At 51.2% G+C, this 18,831-nt stretch overlaps 2 protein-coding genes across 3 annotated transcripts in view; both read left to right on the top strand.

Moving 5' to 3' along the window:
- LOC129051253 (tensin-3-like) overlaps window positions 1-18,831 on the top strand; it is a 635,743-nt gene that overhangs the window by 511,747 nt on the left and 105,165 nt on the right. The window lies entirely within an intron of this gene.
- LOC129051254 (uncharacterized) overlaps window positions 8,693-18,831 on the top strand; it is a 112,375-nt gene continuing 102,236 nt past the window's right edge. The window contains exon 1 of the mRNA XM_063718462.1: window positions 8,693-8,938. Coding sequence (XP_063574532.1) covers window positions 8,864-8,938 — 75 coding nt within the window. The 5' untranslated portion in view covers window positions 8,693-8,863. The remainder of the gene's footprint in view (window positions 8,939-18,831) is intronic.

Here is an 18,831-nt window from a genome sequence, read left to right as displayed (position 1 = left end):
CTACTTACCTCCACACTTGAACAGGCAAGGATGGGCTGAGCACAGAGGCTCACATCTGTAACTCCAGCACTTTGGGAGGCCGAGGCAGAAGGATCACTTATGGCCAGGAGTTCAAGACCAGCCTGGGCAATATAGTGAGACCTCATCTCTGTAAAAACAAACAAACAAAACTGAGGATGGGTGGGTGACAGAGAACAGTTCAACATGGGAAACCATTAATCTGAGAGCTGGAAGGACCCTTAGACCAGCCCCCGTTAACAGAGGAGACTCTGCCCTGAGATTATAGCCTAAGGTAATGCATTGAGCTTATCTAGAGATTTGAAAATAATCAATCCTAAAACCCCCAAGCATACTGCTACTGTTTGCTATTGAATAATGTTTTCTAGTCTGGGTGTGGTGGCTCCTGCCTGTAATCCCAACACTTTAGAAGGTTGAGGCAAGTGGATCACCTGAGGTCAGGAGTTCGAGACCAGCCTGGCCAACATGGTGAATCCCCGTCTCTACAAAAATACAAAAAATTAGCAGGCCAACCTGTTGCGCGCCGGTAATCCAAGCTGCTTGGGAGGCTGAGACAGGAGAATCTTTTGATCCTGAGAGGCAGAGGTTATGGTGAGCCGAGATCTCACCATCACACTCCAGCCTGGGCTGCAACAGTCAAATTCCATCTCAAAAATAATGATAATAATAATGTTTTCTACAAGCAAGGAGTTACTTTGTACTGTGAACTAGTGTGAAACGATCCACCATGTGTAAGCTTTTGGATTGATGACAGTTATTTCTAGATCACAGAGGTGGGAATGCTTGTTGATCATCTTCTATGTTGTTTGTTATATTGATTGATTTTTTAAAATTAGCATTTTTATAACAATAAGGTCATAAAAATAAGTAACTAAAATAAAGTAAAGTAACCTAAAAAGGTCAAGCGTGGTGGCTCACACCTGTAATCCCAGCACTTTGGCAGGCCGAGGTGGGTGGATCCCTTGAGGTCAGGAGATCGGGACCAGCCTGGCCAACGTGGTGAAACCCCATCTCTACTGAAAATACAAAAATTAGCCGGGTGTGGTGGCAGGCACCTGTAATCCCAGCTACTCGGGAGGTTGAGGCAGGAGAATCGCTTGAACCCAGGAAAGGTGCTTGCAGTGAGCTGAGATTGTGCCATTGCACTCCAGCCTGGGTGACAAGAGCTAAACTCTGTCTCAAAACAAAACAAAATGAAAATCTAAATGTAATTGAGTTGAATATTTAAACTTTTAATCGACATTTCAAATTAGATTCTAATTCCATTTAAAAAAGCATCTCATAGAAGCAAATGTACTCAATTATATTAACTCTGTGGTTTCATTTAAGCAATTTGTTTTATGAAGGGACACAAATCCAACCAGATTTTAACAGTGTATAAATATGTATTTATTTATTTAATTAGAACGACAATACTCTCAACTCCCCATTTGAATAAAGGAGAGCATCTGATCTGTGTTCTGGGACAGCGTGCACTATTGGTGTGTGGAAATACCGATGCCCTCAGCTGTGTGGCAGGCTCAGGGGGACCTGGAGTGCAAGAGCCCCTGGGCCATTCACCTCTGGCCACAAAAGTCATAGTTCATTTACCCCCAGCTGCTATAGAAATATTATTTTCAGTGGTTGTTATGATGCAAAAGAAAAGAAGCAGGGAAATTTATTAAACGTTTACATAAAAGATATGTTAGTAAATAAAGTCTACTTTCTTCTGGCTTGACTAAAAATCTATACTAGTATTTATGCCTTTTGGAAATTAGAGATGCCAATTTAAATATTATGAAGCAAAGCAACTGAGTATTAGGTAAGACAGCCAAGTACAACTGCAGAATTGGAGAGGTTATGGGTTACATGTATAAGAATATTTCATAGCAATAATCTTTTAGGACTCTGTGAAGACACTCCACAGTGAAGCAGAAATTAGAACAGAATTAATAATACTGTGTATGCTCTCAGTTCACCAATTTATCAAAACTAGCTTCATGATTCAGGAGGGTGTCTGCTCTTTTGCAATTGGAAGAAAAGAAAGAATATTTTATTTTTTGACTCTTTAGATTTTCTTCACTAACACTATTTCCAAGGCTAAGTAAGGGGGTTGCAAGTAACACCAAGAGAAAAAAGCAGTCTTGAGCAGCTTTTTAAAAATGGTCTTTAAATATGGAAAATGAAGCCAGGTGTGGTGGCTCACTCTTGTGATCCCAGCACTTTGGGAGCCTGAGGTGGGAGGATTGCTTGAGGCCAAATGTTTGAGACCAGCCTGGGCAGCATAGCAAGATCCCCACCATTGCAAAAAATAATAATTTTTTTAAAAATTAGCTGGATGTGGTGGTGCATGCCTTAGAGTCCCAGTTACTTGGGAGGCTGAGGTAGGAGGAGCTCTTGATCCCAGGAGTTCAAGTCTGAAGTAAGCTATGATTGCACCACTGTCCTCAAGCCTGGGCAACAAAGTGAGACCTCTGTCTTTCTCTCTCTCTCTCTCTCTAAATATATATGGAAAAGGGAAGGGCCAAGAATATCAAAGACATTGAAGAAGAGGAAAGATTTGTCCTGCCAAATATCAGAACTTTTATAAAGCTACAACAATTAAGACAGTGTGGTCCTCACTGATAAACTGATGAATGAAACAGAATAGAGAGCTCCCAAGCAAATCTACACAAATTTAATCTTCGATATGTGACGTAGGTGACATGGCAGATCAGCAAGGAAAGAAAGGACTTTTCAATAAATAGAATAGAAAAATAATGGTTATTGATATAAGAAACAAAGTGAAATTATATTCCTATTTCACTCTATATACAAACATTAAATTCCAGATGGACAAAGACTTACATGTCAGAAACAAAACTTTAAAACTTTTAGTAGAAAATGTAAGTGAATGAGACACAAAAAGCCCCTTAACCATTAAAAAAGATTAGACATTTTGACTATCACAAAATTAAGAACTTTTTACATCAAAAAGTGGAAAGATAGGCTGGGCACCATGTCTCAAGCCTGTAATCCCAACAGTACATCACCTGAGGTCAGGAGTTTGAGACCAGGCTGGCCAACATGGTGAAACCCCATCTCTACTAAAAATACAAGAAATTAGCCGGGCATTAGTGGCAGACACCTGTAATCCCAGCTACTTGGGAAGCTGAGGCACGATAATGGTCTGAACCCGGGAGGTGGAGGTTGCAGTGAGCCACTGCACTCCAGCCTGAATGACAGAGCCAGACTCTGTCTCAAAAACAAAAAATAGAAATTAAAAAATAAAAGTAAAAAGTCAAAACATAAACTATAAATTAGAGAAGATATTTGCAGTACCTATAAGCTACAAAAATTAATATCATATCAACTAAGTATAAGAAGCTCCTATGAATTAATTTTAAAAATAGTAACCCAACACAAAATTGGGAAAAGGCATTAATAGGGATTTCACAAAAGAGAAAGCCTGCAAAACATAAAAATTTTCTCAACCTCATTAGTAATCAGGGAAAGGCACAAGATACTACCATCTATTCTCTCCAAAAATATTACAAAGATTGACAATACCAAATGTATTAGTCCACATTCACACTGCTGACAAAGACATACCTGAGACAGGGAAGAAAAAGAGGCTTAATTGGATTAAGGGATCCACATGGCTGAGGAGGCCTCAGAGTTATGGCGGTGGATGAACAGCAATTCTTACATGGCAGTGGCAAGAGAATATGAGAAGGAGGCAAAAGAAGCAAAAGACGAAGCCACTAACCCATCAGATCTTGTGAGATTTATTCACTATCACAAGAATAGCATGGGAAAGACCAGCCCCAAAGATTCAACTACCTGTCCTGGTTCCCTCCCTGAACACATGGGAATCCTGATCAATACAGCTCAAGTTGAGATGTGGGTAGGGACATAGCCAAACCATATTGTTCTGCTCCTGGCCCCTCCAAATCTCATGTCCTCACATTTCAAAACCAATCATGCCTTCCCAACAGTCCCCCAAAGTCTTAACTCATTTCAGCATTAACCCAAATGTCCACTGTCCAAAGTCTCATCTGAGACAAGGCAAGTCTCTTCTGCCTATGACCCTGTAAAATCCAAATCAAGCTAGTTACTTCCTAGATACAATGGGGGTACAGGTAATTGAGTAAATACAGCTGTTCCAAATGGGAGTAATTGGCCAAAACAAAGGGGTTACAGGCCCCATGCAAGTCCAAAATCCAGCAAGGTAGTCCAATTTTAAAGATCCAAAATGATCTCCTTTGATTCCATGTTTCACATCAAGGTCATGCTGATGCAAGACATCAGCTCCCACAGCCTTGGGTAGTTCTGCCCCTGTGGTTTTAGAGGGTATAGCCCACCTCGTGGCTGTTTACATGGGCTGATGTTGAGTGTCCACAGCTTTTCCAGGCTCATGGTGCAAGCTGTAAGTCAATCTACCATTCTGGGGTCTGGAGAAGAGTGGCCCTCTCCTCACAGCTCCACTAGGAAGTTCCCCAGTAGGGACTCTGTGTAGGGGCTCTGACCCCACATTTCCCTTCTGCACAGCACTAGCAGAGGTTCTGCATCAGAGCACCACCCCTGCAGCAAACTCCTGCTTGGATACCCAGGTGTTTTCAAACATCCTCTGAAATCTAGGTGGAGGTTTCCAAACCTCAATTCTTGACTTATATGCATGTGCAGGCTGAACACAACGTGGAAGCTGCCAAGGCTTGGTGCTTGCACTCTCAAGGTCATGGCCTGAGTTCTATGTTGTCCCCTTTCAGCCATGGCTGGAGGGGCTGAAATGCAGAGAAACCAGGCCCTAGGCTACACACAGCACAGTGAACCTGGCCCAGCCCAGAAATCCATTTTATCCTCCTAGGCCCCAGGCTTGTGATGGGAGGGGCTGCTGTGATGACCTATGACATATCCTGTAGACATTTTCCCCATTGTTTTTGGGATTCACATTCAGCTTCTTGTTACTTATGCAAATTTCTGCAGACAGCTTGGATTTATCCTCAGAAAATGGGATTTTCTTCTCTACCACATTGTCAGGCTGCAAATTTTCCAACTGTATGCTCTGCTTCCTTTATAAAACCGAAGACCTTTAACATCACCCAAGTCACCTCTTGAATGCTTTACTGCTTAGAAATTTTTTCCAGCAGATACCCTAAATTATCACTCTCAAGTTCAAAGTTCCACAAATCTCTAGGACAGGGGCAAAATGCTGCCATTCTCTTTGCTAAAACAACGAGAGTTACATTTGCTCCAGTTCACTACAAGTTCCTCATCTCCATCTGAGACCACCTCAGCCTGGACCTTACTGTTCAAAACACTATCAGCATTTTTGTCAAAGTCATTCAACATGTCTCAGGAGGTTCCAAATTTTCCCACCTTTTCCAGTGCCCTTCTGAGCCCTCCAAACTGTTCCAACCTCTGCATGTTGCCAAGTTTCAAAGTCGCTTGCACACTTTTGGGTATCTTTTCAGGAGCACCCCACACCACTGGCATCAATTTACTGTATTACTCTGTTTTCACACTGCTGACAAAGACACTCAATTCTGAGAAGAAAAAGAGGTGTAAAGAAAAAGAACTGTAATTGGATTTACAGTCCCACATGGTGGGGGAGGCCTCTGAGTCATGGCAGGAGGTAAAAGGGACTTCTTACATGGCAGCAGCAAGAGAAAATGAGGAGGAAGCCAAAGCAGAATCCCCTGATAAACCCATCAGATCTCATGAGACTTATTCACTATCATGAGAATAGCACAGGAATGACTGGCCTCTGTGATTCAGTTACCTAACCCTGGGTCCCTCCCATAACATGTGGGAATTCTGGGAGATAGAATTCAAGCTGAGATTTGGGTGTGGACACAGCCAAACCATATCACCAAATATGGAGAGACTGAATCAACAAGATCATCTCAAACTAATACAGGAGGTGAGAGTTTAAATTAGAACAACCACTTGGGAAAGCAATTTGGATTATCTTATAAATTTGAGCATTCTCATACGTTATGACAAAGTAATTCCTCTACCATAGGCCCTGGAGAAACTCTTGACAATATGTACCAGAAGTAGTTAAAAAAAAGTTCATGTAATGCCATTCATAATAGCAAAAATCTGCAAATAAGTCAAATGTTCATTAATAGGAGAATGGGTAAATTAATAGGAGAATGGGTAAATAAATTATACCCTTAAAAACTAAATAATATGTCATTTAGGGTAATCATATGTATGCAATAAAACAATGTTTTCTTTAAAGGAAGAGAATCCTAAACATAAATTCAGGGTAGTAGTTACCCTCGGGCTGAAGGGTGAAAATCAGGAAAAAGGACAGAGGAAGAGCAGATGTTAGGGTCAGAACCTTAGTTCTTTGGTTGTGTTGTGGGTTCACAAATGATTACCGTATTGTTCAAATACATTTACACAGAGGCCCAGGCACAAACAAGGATGAAATAGGAGCCAAGGTGTGCTATGAGCCAAGGATTATGATTAATCCAATTTTGTGCACTTTAAGCCATTTGAAAAACAGAAAAGCAAAACAACAAAATAATTTTTAAGAAATTGAATATAGGGTGCTATGCTCTGAATGTGTCCCCCTAAAATTAATCACCAATGTCATAGGATTAGGAAGTAGGGCTTTTAGGTAGTGATTCAGTCATGAAGGGAGAATCTTCACGAATGAGTTTAGGATCCTTACACAAGGACTGGAGGGAGTGGGCTTCCCCTGTTTTGCCCTTCTGCCTTCTGCCATGTGAGAACACAGTGCATCTCCTTCTGAAGACACAGTGCACAAGGTACCATCTTGGATGCAGAGACCAGGCCCTCACCAGACACCAGTCCTGCTGGGACCTTGATCTTGGACTTCTAGCCTATGGAACTGTGAGAAATACATTTCTGTTCTTCAGAAATTACCCAGCCTAGTGTATTTTCTTATATAGTAGCACAAACTCATTAAGGCATAATGCCTCTTATCATTTTCTTCTACAATTTTCTTTGTTGCCTCTTTAGCACTGGGTCATTTTATATTTGATCCTTCATAATATCTCTTACTTTTGGTTTTTCACATTTCTGTTCCGAGTGTATTCTTAGATACATATTTTCCACGATTAGTATCCAGGTCAGAAAGTCCAGAATACATTCTTTTAAGGGTTCCATTTCCGCAACAATAAAGTATTAATGCCTCCTGTAAACTAGGTATTTCCTTTCCAATTGTAACTGCCATCTGGAAGCAAAGTAGAATTACAGTCCATGAGTGTGGAGGTGATTTTTAAAGTATCTAGAGTATGGTTAAATGCTGGTTTTTAATCACACAGATACATTGATTGCTTGGCACACTAGGGTATCAGTTGCTAGTTATCTCTGTATTTATCCATACTGTTACAGAGGGAAAGTACAGACCGTGAAGTTGGACCAGCTGTCATACCCACAACATTTGGGGAGCTTTGATTTTTTTTTAACCTTTAGCTGCATAACTGTAACACGTAGCAGCTCAGGTGAAAAGCACCTTTATTGTGGGGACTTTCCTTAGTGCTCTGTGGCACAAAAGTGCAGACCTATGTAGAAGCACTTAAGTATTTTGTGCATCAACAGGAAAATTAAAGGAACAAATTCTTATTGTATCCTTTAGTCCCTGAAGACAAAACCACAGTGACAGTAACTAGGTCATGGCATTGTATTCAGAGAGGGTCAGCCTTGGTCTTTGAGAGTGAAACCCCTTTACCCCACTATCAAGACTCACTGAGCAGATGGGAAAGTTCAGGTGGAACATGCAGTGAACAGCAAACATAGTGACGGGCGCTCACTGCCATGCGCTGCCATGCCTGCCATGGTCAGCAGACCTGTCTTCTACTTGACAACAGGCAAGTGAGAAACATTCTCCTGGAGATTTTCTTGATTCTTCCCAGTTGTGGCAGGATGGACTGACTTAGAGGAGCTCAGGAAGGTTGTTAAACAACACAGAAACACAAGATGAATTGTACTCCTCAGCAGGCCTATGTTAGAGCAGCAGGGCCTTGAAGCCTCAGCCACTCCTGGACACAGCATAATGCCCCTAACGATTTGAAATTTGGCTGCTAATCCCTGTATCCAGGGACAAAAAGAGACATAAACAACAAAAAGTTATAAAATAAGTGTGCCTAACATCTGCTTATTGTGGGAGGTAGGGATTTAAGATATAAGAATTTAGCTGCATGTGAAGCTCACACCTGTAATCTCAGCACTTTGGGAGGCCAACGCAGGAGGACGGCTTGAGCCTAGGTATTTGACATGAGGCAGGCAACATAGTAAGTCCCCATTCGTACAAAAATGTTTTTGAAGAAAAGTAGTTGAGTGTGCGGACACATATCTGTAGTCCCAGGTACGTGGGAGGCTGAGGCAAGAAAATTGCTTAAGCCTGGGAGATTGAGGCTGTAGTGAGCTGTGATCACAACAATGCACGCCAGCCTGTGAGTCCGGAGACCCGAAACGGCACCCTCAAGCAGGGTCCACCTCCACCGGTAGAAATCGGCTCAAGGAGGTCCTGAGGACAGGACTCCCGGGGTCTTGCCCTGGGGAGCCGGAAGCCCCCACTCCCACGATTCCCCCTACTACATCCCCGCTCCAGCCACCAAGGCGACTGCCACAGAAACCCCCGTCCACGCATCACAGAACCTGTTTAAATGGGCCTCAGCCGGACTTTGAAGAGCAAACCAGGCGTTGCCCTGGGAAATGCGCATGCGCGAGGCGCGAGCCCATTATCCTGTCACAGTGACTCCAACGGTTGGCTGAGGACGACTCCCTGAACCTTATCAAAGCAGGAGCCCTTCGTGGCAGTGCGTTGGTGTTGAGGCTCCAGGCTGCCCAATCCTGTGGGTCGACAAAACAGTTTCAGGACACCACAATACACGGAGAGCCGACCACGATGCAGAAAGAACAGAGGGAGTCCAGGGAAAACAGCGCAGCCTCACAGCCTCAGGCCTGCACGGACAGTGTTCAGGTGAGTGCCCCCAAAACACGTGCTCCCCGTGATCTCGAGGACAGGTCAGCCTGTGTGCCCGTGGGCTGCACTCCACCCTAGGGTCGTACTCCTGAAGAGCAGAACCCCGCAGCCTCAGGGATTGCCTGGGGGTGTGCGTTTCTCGGCCACTGCTCTATGTCTGTGGACCTGTGTCTCCCATTCTTTCTTCTGTCTATGTCTCTCACTCTCTGTCTGTGTCTCTTGCTTTCTCTGTCTCTGTGTGTGTGCCCGTGTGTGTGTGTGTGTGTGTGTGTGTGTTGGGAACAATGTGCCCAGTGAGTTACGAAGAGGTTTCTTGCATGTCAGCGTGTCTTTATGCAGCCTCTTTCTGCATTTCTGCTTGGCTCATGTTGCCAGTTGTCCATCGTTTCCGGGGCGGTTCCACATTGGTTTCTGAAGGCCTCGACGATGTGAGGAGATGCGTCTTCCAAAAAGACATTGAAATTTCATACCAATCCTGAGCTGCCTCTTTTCTACGATCAACATGATCACACTATAGGAAAACAACAACAACAAAAGCCTCACTGGAGCTACTTGTCTTGCAGGAGGGGAGCAGACCCACGTGAAAAGAGACAGTGCTATCTCCTTGTGGCTCTTCTCTGAGAAACGAAGCCCCACACAGAAATCTTACAGAAGTTGAGAACTGGACACGGCAGGATTCCGGTCAACGGAATCCTGGCTTCTAAGGACAAGTAACCCCTTTGGCACTCCTCCCCTTATGCCCATGGCGGTGGCCTCCAGGTGTTCTTTGTCTTTCCCGGGCATTGATGGAAAGGTCACCTTTACCCCCCTTCCAAGGGGCACATGCGTGGACACCATTGTTGGTTTCGCCATCGCACCATATGCCCCCGGTGACACACATTCACACCATCTGCTCTGGGATACACTAGTGCCAAGCGTGATCGCATTGTCTCCACCTCGGATTCGCCCCGTCCCTGTTTGCACCTGTCCTGGAAGCGGTGTCGGCTTGCAGGAGCCCCAGGGCTTTTAGAAGTGGGGCACGCCACTGCTCTTTCAGAGGAGGAGGGAGGCAGAGGGATCACGGATCAGTGAACTTTCAGCGGACACCATGCCTTCAGGGCCATGGGATCATTCTGTGATGCAGGGAGGCCCTGGCTGCCTCACCAGATATGCTGAGCCCATCCTTTCACACCCGGAGGGTCCAAACTCGGATGTGAAGAGGAGTTCTCAGAACCCAGCAGCCGCCCTGAAGCTCCCCCTCCATCGGAGGAAGTCGGCTCAAGGAGGACCTGAAGACGGGACTCCTGGGGGCTTGGCCCTGGGACATCCGCGGACCCCTCTCCCACGCGGCCCCAAACTGGACCCCGGATCCAGCCCCAGCCACAGCTGCCGCAGGAGCTCGCCTGCCGCCACGCAGCCGCCATTATTTAAAGGGGACTCAGCCTGACTGACTGCCAGGAGCAGAGCGCGAGTCGGCCCAGCCAGTGCGCATGCGCGAGGCGCGAGCGGCTTCTCCCGTCACAGTGCTTCCCACGGTTGCCTTAGAAACCAGTCCCTGAGGCTTGGCAAAGCAGGAGCCCTCCGTGGCAGTGCTTGGGTGTCGGGGCTCTGAGGCTCCGGCCTGACCTCTCCACGGGGTCGACGGGAACGTCTCCGGATGGCAGGAGTCGCAAAGGGCCGACCAGGATGAGGAAACCCCGGGCGGAGTCCGCAGGAAGCAGCACGACATCCCAGCCTCAGGCCTGCCCTGACGGTGTTGCGGTGAGTCTCCCCAAATGTCCTGCCGCCGTGATCTCGAGGACAGGTCGGCCTGCGTGCCCCTGGGCTGCTCTCTCACCCGAGGGTCGTTCTGGTCTAGAGCAGAACCCCGCAGCCTCAGGGGTTGCCTGCGGGTGTGTGTTTCAATGGCTCTGCTCTATGACTCTGTGTGAGTGTCTGTGTCTGTGTGTGTGTGTGTGTGTGTGTCTGTGTGTGTGTGTCTCCCATTCTCTCTTCTCTCTGTGTCTCTCAGTCTCTGTGTGTTTCTTTCCCTCTCTCTGTCGGTTTGCGTGTGTGTCTGCGTGTGTGTCCGCCCGTGTGCGTGTGTGTCTTTGGCCGAAAGTACCCTGTGCGCCACAAACCGTTTTCCACCATGTCGGCCTGTCTTTGCTGAGCCTCTTTGTGCGTCTCTGCCTGGGTCATGGAGCCGGTTCTCAATCGTCTTCGCCGCCGCGGATCCGCTTTGGGTGTGTGAAGACATGGTCCACGTGAGGAGATACGTCGGTTCCAGAGCAATCGAAATCCCATCCCCATCCTGAGCGGCCTCTTTTCTGGGATCAAGATGAACACACTGCAGCCAAGGACAAGATTCCCACAGGAGCTCTGAGAAATGAAGCCTCACCACCATACAATCTGGAAGAGGAAGCCGAGAATGGCAGATGGCAACTATCCCTGTCACTGGAACGCTGGCCTCTCTGGACAAGCCACCCTTTTGGGACCCGTCCCCTTATGCCCGTGGCGGTGGTACGGAGCTGCATCCTCCCGGGGTTCTGGCCTCTGCTCTATCCTCCCCATTACTCTGCCTCACCTGTTTCTCAGGGGCCTGGATACCTCTCACTCTGGCCAAATGTCTTCAACAAAGATGACTTCCCAGTCCGTCAGGGACACACTTCCTGCAGATCTGTGTCATGATTGTATCTCTCTCCAAACGTCTTTCTGCTTCATTGGGCAGGTCTCATGACCCTGGATTTCTTGGCTTCCATACGTGTCTCAGACAGGGAAGCTTCCTTGTTCTCCATGTTTCCCCTCATGGGTGGGTGGATTGCCTAGAATGAGCGCTAGGCGACCTTGACTGGCCTTGTCTTCTAGGACAGGTGGTGTCGCATTTCCTCTGCACTTCCTGTCTCATTATTGAGGGACATCCTCTCCTCTGCTCCTGGGCGGACTGACTCCCTTGATCTTGTGGCCGAAACGAATGTCAGGGAACCAGAGGGACTGGGCTGGGGCTGGGGCTGGGAGCAGGGGCAGTTGCGTCAGGGCTACCAGGGAGGAGGAGGGTTGGGGGTGGGGCGAATTCTGCAGAAACTTCTTTGCTCCTCTGATAGGCGTTTGAAAACCTGGCTTGGGTCAGGCACAGGCCCCCCAGCCACCGAATCCCAGGTGTTCTTTGATTTCCCTTGGCATTGACCGAAAGGTCACTTGTTCTCCCCTTCCACTGGCACAGAGCTGGACACCACCGTTTGTTTCGCCGTCTCCCGATATGCGTCCGGTGACACACATTCACACCATCTGCTGTGGGATACGCCAGCCGCCACGCGTGGTCACACGGTCTCCACCTCGGATTCGCCCCTGTTCCTGCCTGCACGTGTCCTGTAAAGCGCGGTCGGCTTTCTGGAGCCCCAGGGCTTTTAGAAGCGGGGCAGGCCACTGCTCTTTCGAAGGAGGAGGGAGGCAGAGGGCTGATGGATCAGTGAAGTTTCAGCTGACGCTGCGCCTTGAGACCTATGGGATCATTGTGTGCTGCAGCGAGGCCCTGCCTGCCTCACCAGATGTGGTGAGCCCATCCTATCTCACTGGGAGGGGGCCAAAATCGGATCTGAACGGGAGTCCCCAGAACACAGCAGGCGTCCTGAAGCTCCCCTTCCCTCGGTGGAAGTCGGCTCAGGGAGATCCTGAGGGAGGGGCTGCTGGGGGTTTGGCCCTGGGACAGGGAACCGGCGGTCCCCTCTCCCACCGCGTCCCAAGCTGGACCCCGTATCCTCACGCCGCCGCAGGATACGGCAGCAGGAGCCTCGCTGCAGCCGCGCAGCGGGGGCATTATTTAAAGGGGACGCAGCCTGACTGCCAGGAGCGGAGCGCGAGTCGGTCCAGCCAATGCGCATGCGCGAGGCGCGAGCGGCTTCTGCCGTCACAGTGCTTCCCACGGTTGTCTTAGAAACCGGTCCCTGAGGCTCGGCAAAGCAGGAGCCCTCCGTGGCAGTGCTTGGGTGGCGGGGCTCTGAGGCTCCGGCCTGACATCTCTACGGGGTCGACGGGAACGTCTCCGGATGCCAGGAGTCGCAAAGGGCCGACCAGGATGAGGAAACCCCAGGCGGAGTCCGGGGGAAGCAGCACGCCATCCCAGCCTCAGACCTGCCCGGACGCTTTTGGGGTGAGTCTCCCCAAAAGTCGTTCCGCCGTCATCTCGAGGATAGGTCGGCCTGCGTGCCCCTGGGCTGCTCTCTCACCCGAGGGTCCTTCTCGTCGAGAGCAGAACCCCGCAGCCTCGGGGGTTGCCTGGGGGTGTGTATTTCAATGCCTCTGCTGTATGCCTCTGTGTGTGTGTGTGTGTGTGTGTGCGTGCGCGCGTGTGTGTGTGTGTCTGTGTCGGTGTGTGTGTCTGTGTCTGTGTGAGTGTCTCCCATTCTCTCTTCTCTCTCTGTCTCTCAGTCTCTGTGTCTTTCTTTCCCTCTCTCTGTCGGTTAGTGTGTGTGTGCCCTTGTGCGTGTGTGTCTTTGGCCGAATGTGCCCTGTGCACCACAAAGCGATTTCTGGCATGTCGGCCTGTCTTTGCTGATGAGCCTCTTTCTGCGTCTCTGCCTGGGTCATGAGGCCGGTTTCAATCGTTTTCGCCGTCGCGGATCCGCTTTGGTTGTGTGAGGGCCTGGCCCACGTGAGGAGATGCATCGGTCCCGCAGCAATTGAAATCTCATCTCCATCATGAGCTGCCTCTTTTCTAAGATCAAGATGACCACACAGCTCCCAAGGAAAAGAGCCCCACGGGAGCTCTTTGTCCTGCAGTAGGGGAGCAGAAACACATCAGAGAAGATGGTTGTATCTTTTCACGGCTCTTCTCTGAGAAATGAAGCCACACCACGATACCGTGTAGAAGAAGAAGCCGGGAATGGGAGATGGCAACAATCCCTGTCACTGGAACGCTGGCCTCTCTGGACAAGCCACCCTTTTGGAACCCCTCCCCTTATGCCCGTGGCGGTGGCACGGCGCTGTATCCTGCCGGGGCCCTGGCCTCTGCTCTATCCTCCCTCTTGCTCTGCCTCACCTGTTTCTCAGGGGCCCGGAGGCCTCTCGCTCTGGCCAAACGTCTTCAGCAAAGATGACTTCCCATTCCGTCAGGGACACACTTCCTGCAGATCCGTGTCATGATTGTATCTCTCTCCAAAGGTCTTTCTGCTTCATTGGGCAGGTCTCATGACCCTGGAGTTCTTGGCTTCCATACGTGTCTCAGACAGGGAAGCTTCCTAGTTCTCCGTGTTTCCCCTCATGGGTGATTGGATTGCCTAGAATGAGCGCTAGGCGACCGTGACTGGCCTTGTCTTCTAGGACAGGTGGTGTCGCATTTCCTCTGCACTTCCTGTCTCAGTCTTGAGGGACATCCTCTCCTCTGCTCCTGGGCGGACTGACTCCCTTGATCTTGTGGCCGAAACGAATGTCAGGGAACCAGAGGGACTGGGCTGGGGCTGGGGCTGGGGCTGGGGCTGGGGCTGTGTGCAGGAGAAGTTGCGTCAGGGCTACCAGGGAGAAGGAGGGTTGGGGGTGGGGCGAATTCTGCAGAAACTTCTTTGCTCCTCTGATAGGCGTTTGAAAACCTGGCTTGGGTCAGGCACAGGCCCCCCAGCCACCGAATCCCAGGTGTTCTTTGATTTCCCTTGGCATTGACCGAAAGGTCACTTGTTCTCCCCTCCCACTGGCACATAGCTGGACACCACCGTTTGTTTCGCCATCTCCAGATATGCCTCCGGTGACACACATTCACACCATCTGCTGTGGGATACGCCAGCCGCCACGCGTGGTCACACGGTCTCCACCTCGGATTCGCCCCTGTTCCTGCCTGCACGTGTCCTGTAAAGAGCGGTCGGCTTTCTGGAGCCTCAGGGCTTTTAGAAGCGGGGCAGGCCACTGCTCTTTCGAAGGAGGAGGGAGGCAGAGGGCTGATGGATCAGTGAAGTTTCAGCTGACGCTGCGCCTTGAGACCTATGGGATCATTGTGTGCTGCAGCGAGGCCCTGCCTGCCTCACCAGATGTGGTGAGCCCATCCTATCTCACTGGGAGGGGGCCAAAATCGGATCTGAACGGGAGTCCCCAGAACACAGCAGGCGTCCTGAAGCTCCCCTTCCCTCGGTGGAAGTCGGCTCAGGGAGATCCTGAGGGAGGGGCTGCTGGGGGTTTGGCCCTGGGACAGGGAACCGGCGGTCCCCTCTCCCACCGCGTCCCAAGCTGGACCCCGTATCCTCACGCCGCCGCAGCATACGGCAGCAGGAGCCTCGCTGCAGCCGCGCAGCGGGGGCATTATTTAAAGGGGACGCAGCCCAACTGCCAGGAGCGGAGCGCGAGTCGGTCCAGCCAATGCGCATGCGCGAGGCGCGAGCGGCTTCTGCCGTCACAGTGCTTCCCACGGTTGTCTTAGAAACCGGTCCCTGAGGCTCGGCAAAGCAGGAGCCGCCGGTGGCAGTGCTTGGGGGGCGGGGCTCTGAGGCTCCGGCCTGACATCTCTACGGGGTCGACGGGAACGTCTCCGGATGCCAGGAGTCGCAAAGGGCCGACCAGGATGAGGAAACCCCAGGCGGAGTCCGGGGGAAGCAGCACGCCATCCCAGCCTCAGACCTGCCCGGACGCTTTTGGGGTGAGTCTCCACCAAAGTCGTTCCGCCGTCATCTCGAGGATAGGTCGGCCTGCGTGACCCTGGGCTGCTCTCTCACCCGAGGGCCCTTCTCGTCGAGAGCAGAACCCCGCAGCCTCGGGGGTTGCCTGGGGGGGTGTATTTCAATGCCTCTGCTGTATGCCTCTGTGTGTGTGTGTGTGTGTGTGTGTGTGCGTGCGCGCGTGTGTGTGTGTGTCTGTGTCGGTGTGTGTGTCTGTGTCTGTGTGAGTGTCTCCCATTCTCTCTTCTCTCTCTGTCTCTCAGTCTCTGTGTCTTTCTTTCCCTCTCTCTGTCGGTTAGTGTGTGTGTGCCCTTGTGCGTGTGTGTCTTTGGCCGAATGTGCCCTGTGCACCACAAAGCGATTTCTGGCATGTCGGCCTGTCTTTGCTGATGAGCCTCTTTCTGCGTCTCTGCCTGGGTCATGAGGCCGGTTTCAATCGTTTTCGCCGCCGCGGATCCGCTTTGGGTGTGTGAGGGCCTGGCCCTCGTGTGGAGATGCATCGGTCCCGCAGCAGTTGAAATCTCATCTCCATCATGAGCTGCCTCTTTTCTAAGATCAAGATGACCACACAGCTACCAAGGAAAAGAGCCCCACGGGAGCTCTTTGTCCTGCAGTAGGGGAGCAGAACCACATCAGAGAAGATGGTGGTATCTTTTCACGGCTCTTCTCTGAGAAATGAAGCCACACCACGATACCGTGTAGAAGAAGAAGCCGGGAATGGGAGATGGCAACAATCCCTGTCACTGGAACTCTGGCCTCTCTGGACAAGCCACCCTTTTGGAACCCCTCCCCTTATGCCCGTGGCGGTGGCACGGCGCTGTATCCTGCCGGGGCCCTGGCCTCTGCTCTATCCTCCCTCTTGCTCTGCCTCACCTGTTTCTCAGGGGCCCGGATGCCTCTCGCTCTGGCCAAACGTCTTCAGCAAAGATGACTTCCCAGTCCGTCAGGGACACACTTCCTGCAGATCCGTGTCATGATTGTATCTCTCTCCAAAGGTCTTTCTGCTTCATTGGGCAGGTCTCATGACCCTGGAGTTCTTGGCTTCCATACGTGTCTCAGACAGGGAAGCTTCCTTGTTCTCCATGTTTCCCCTCATGGGTGGGTGGATTGCCTAGAATGAGCACTAGGCGACCGTGACTGGCCTTGTCTTCTAGGACAGGTGGTGTCGCATTTCCTCTGCACTTCCTGTCTCAGTCTTGAGGGACATCCTCTCCTCTGCTCCTGGGCGGACTGACTCCCTTGATCTTGTGGCCGAAAAGAATGTCAGGGAACAAGAGGGACTGGGCTGGGATGGGGCTGGGGCTGGCGCTGTGGCTGTGTGCAGGGGAAGTTGCGTCAGGGCTACCAGGGAGGAGGAGGGTTGGGGGTGGGGCGAATTCTGCAGAAACTTCTTTGCTCCTCTGATAGGCGTTTGAAAACCTGGCTTGGGTCAGGCACAGGCCCCCCAGCCACCGAATCCCAGGTGTTCTTTGATTTCCCTTGGCATTGACCGAAAGGTCACTTGTTCTCCCCATCCACTGGCACATAGCTGGACACCCCCGTTTGTTTCGCCGTCTCCCGATATGCCTCCGGTGACACACATTCACACCATCTGCTGTGGGATACGCCAGCCGCCACGCGTGGTCACACGGTCTCCACCTCGGATTCGCCCCTGTTCCTGCCTGCACGTGTCCTGTAAAGCGCGGTCGGCTTTCTGGAGCCTCAGGGCTTTTAGAAGCGGGGCAGGCCACTGCTCTTTCGAAGGAGGAGGGAGGCAGAGGGCTGATGGATCAGTGAAGTTTCAGCTGACGCTGCGCCTTGAGACCTATGGGATCATTGTGTGCTGCAGCGAGGCCCTGGCTGCCTCACCAGATGTGGTGAGCCCATCCTATCTCACTGGGAGGGGGCCAAAATCGGATCTGAACGGGAGTCCCCAGAACACAGCAGGCGTCCTGAAGCTCCCCTTCCCTCGGTGGAAGTCGGCTCAGGGAGATCCTGAGGGAGGGGCTGCTGGGGATTTGGCCCTGGGACAGGGAACCGGCGGTCCCCTCTCCCACCGCGTCCCAAGCTGGACCCCGTATCCTCACGCCGCCGCAGGATACGGCAGCAGGAGCCTCGCTGCAGGCGCGCAGCGGGAGCATTATTTAAAGGGGACGCAGCCCGACTGCCAGGAGCGGAGCGCGAGTCGGTCCAGCCAATGCGCATGCGCGAGGCGCGAGCGGCTTCTGCCGTCACAGTGCTTCCCACGGTTGTCTTAGAAACCGGTCCCTGAGGCTCGGCAAAGCAGGAGCCCTCCGTGGCAGTGCTTGGGTGGCGGGGCTCTGAGGCTCCGGCCTGACATCTCTGCGGGGTCGACGGGAACGTCTCCGGATGCCAGGAGTCGCAAAGGGCCGACCAGGATGAGGAAACCCCAGGCGGAGTCCGGGGGAAGCAGCACGCCATCCCAGCCTCAGACCTGCCCGGACGCTTTTGGGGTGAGTCTGCCAAAAGTCGTTCCGCCGTCATCTCGAGGATGGGTCGGCCTGCGTGCCCCTGGGCTGCTCTCTCACCCGAGGGTCCTTCTCGTCGAGAGAAGAACCCCGCAGCCTCGGGGGTTGCCTGGGGGGGTGTATTTCAATGCCTCTGCTGTATGCCTCTGTGTGTGTGTGTGTGTGTGTGTGTGTGCGTGCGCGCGTGTGTGTGTGTGTGTCTGTGTCGGTGTGTGTGTCTGTGTCTGTGTGAGTGTCTCCCATTCTCTCTTCTCTCTCTGTCTCTCAGTCTCTGTGTCTTTCTTTCCCTCTCTCTGTCGGTTAGTGTGTGTGTGCCCTTGTGCGTGTGTGTCTTTGGCCGAATGTGCCCTGTGCACCACAAAGCGATTTCTGGCATGTCGGCCTGTCTTTGCTGATGAGCGTCGTTCTGCGTCTCTGCCTGGGTCATGAGGCCGGTTTCAATCGTTTTCGCCGCCGCGGATCCGCTTTGGGTGTGTGAGGGCCTGGCCCACGTGAGGAGATGCATCGGTCCCGCAGTAATTGAAATCTCATCTCCATCGTGAGCTGCCTCTTTTCTAAGATCAAGATGACCACACAGCTACCAAGGAAAAGAGCCCCACGGGAGCTCTTTGTCCTGCAGTAGGGGAGCAGAACCACATCAGAGAAGATGGTTGTATCTTTTCACGGCTCTTCTCTGAGAAATGAAGCCACACCACGATACCGTGTAGAAGAAGAAGCCGGGAATGGGAGATGGCAACAATCCCTGTCACTGGAACGCTGGCCTCTCTGGACAAGCCACCCTTTTGGAACCCCTCCCCTTATGCCCGTGGCGGTGGCAAGGCGCTGT

The sequence above is a fragment of the Pongo abelii genome, chromosome 19 (assembly GCF_028885655.2).
Source record: "Pongo abelii isolate AG06213 chromosome 19, NHGRI_mPonAbe1-v2.0_pri, whole genome shotgun sequence".
NCBI classification, from domain to species: domain Eukaryota; kingdom Metazoa; phylum Chordata; class Mammalia; order Primates; family Hominidae; genus Pongo; species Pongo abelii.
Note: the sequence above shows the minus strand (reverse complement) of the source record. Positions and strands in the feature narration are given on the sequence as shown.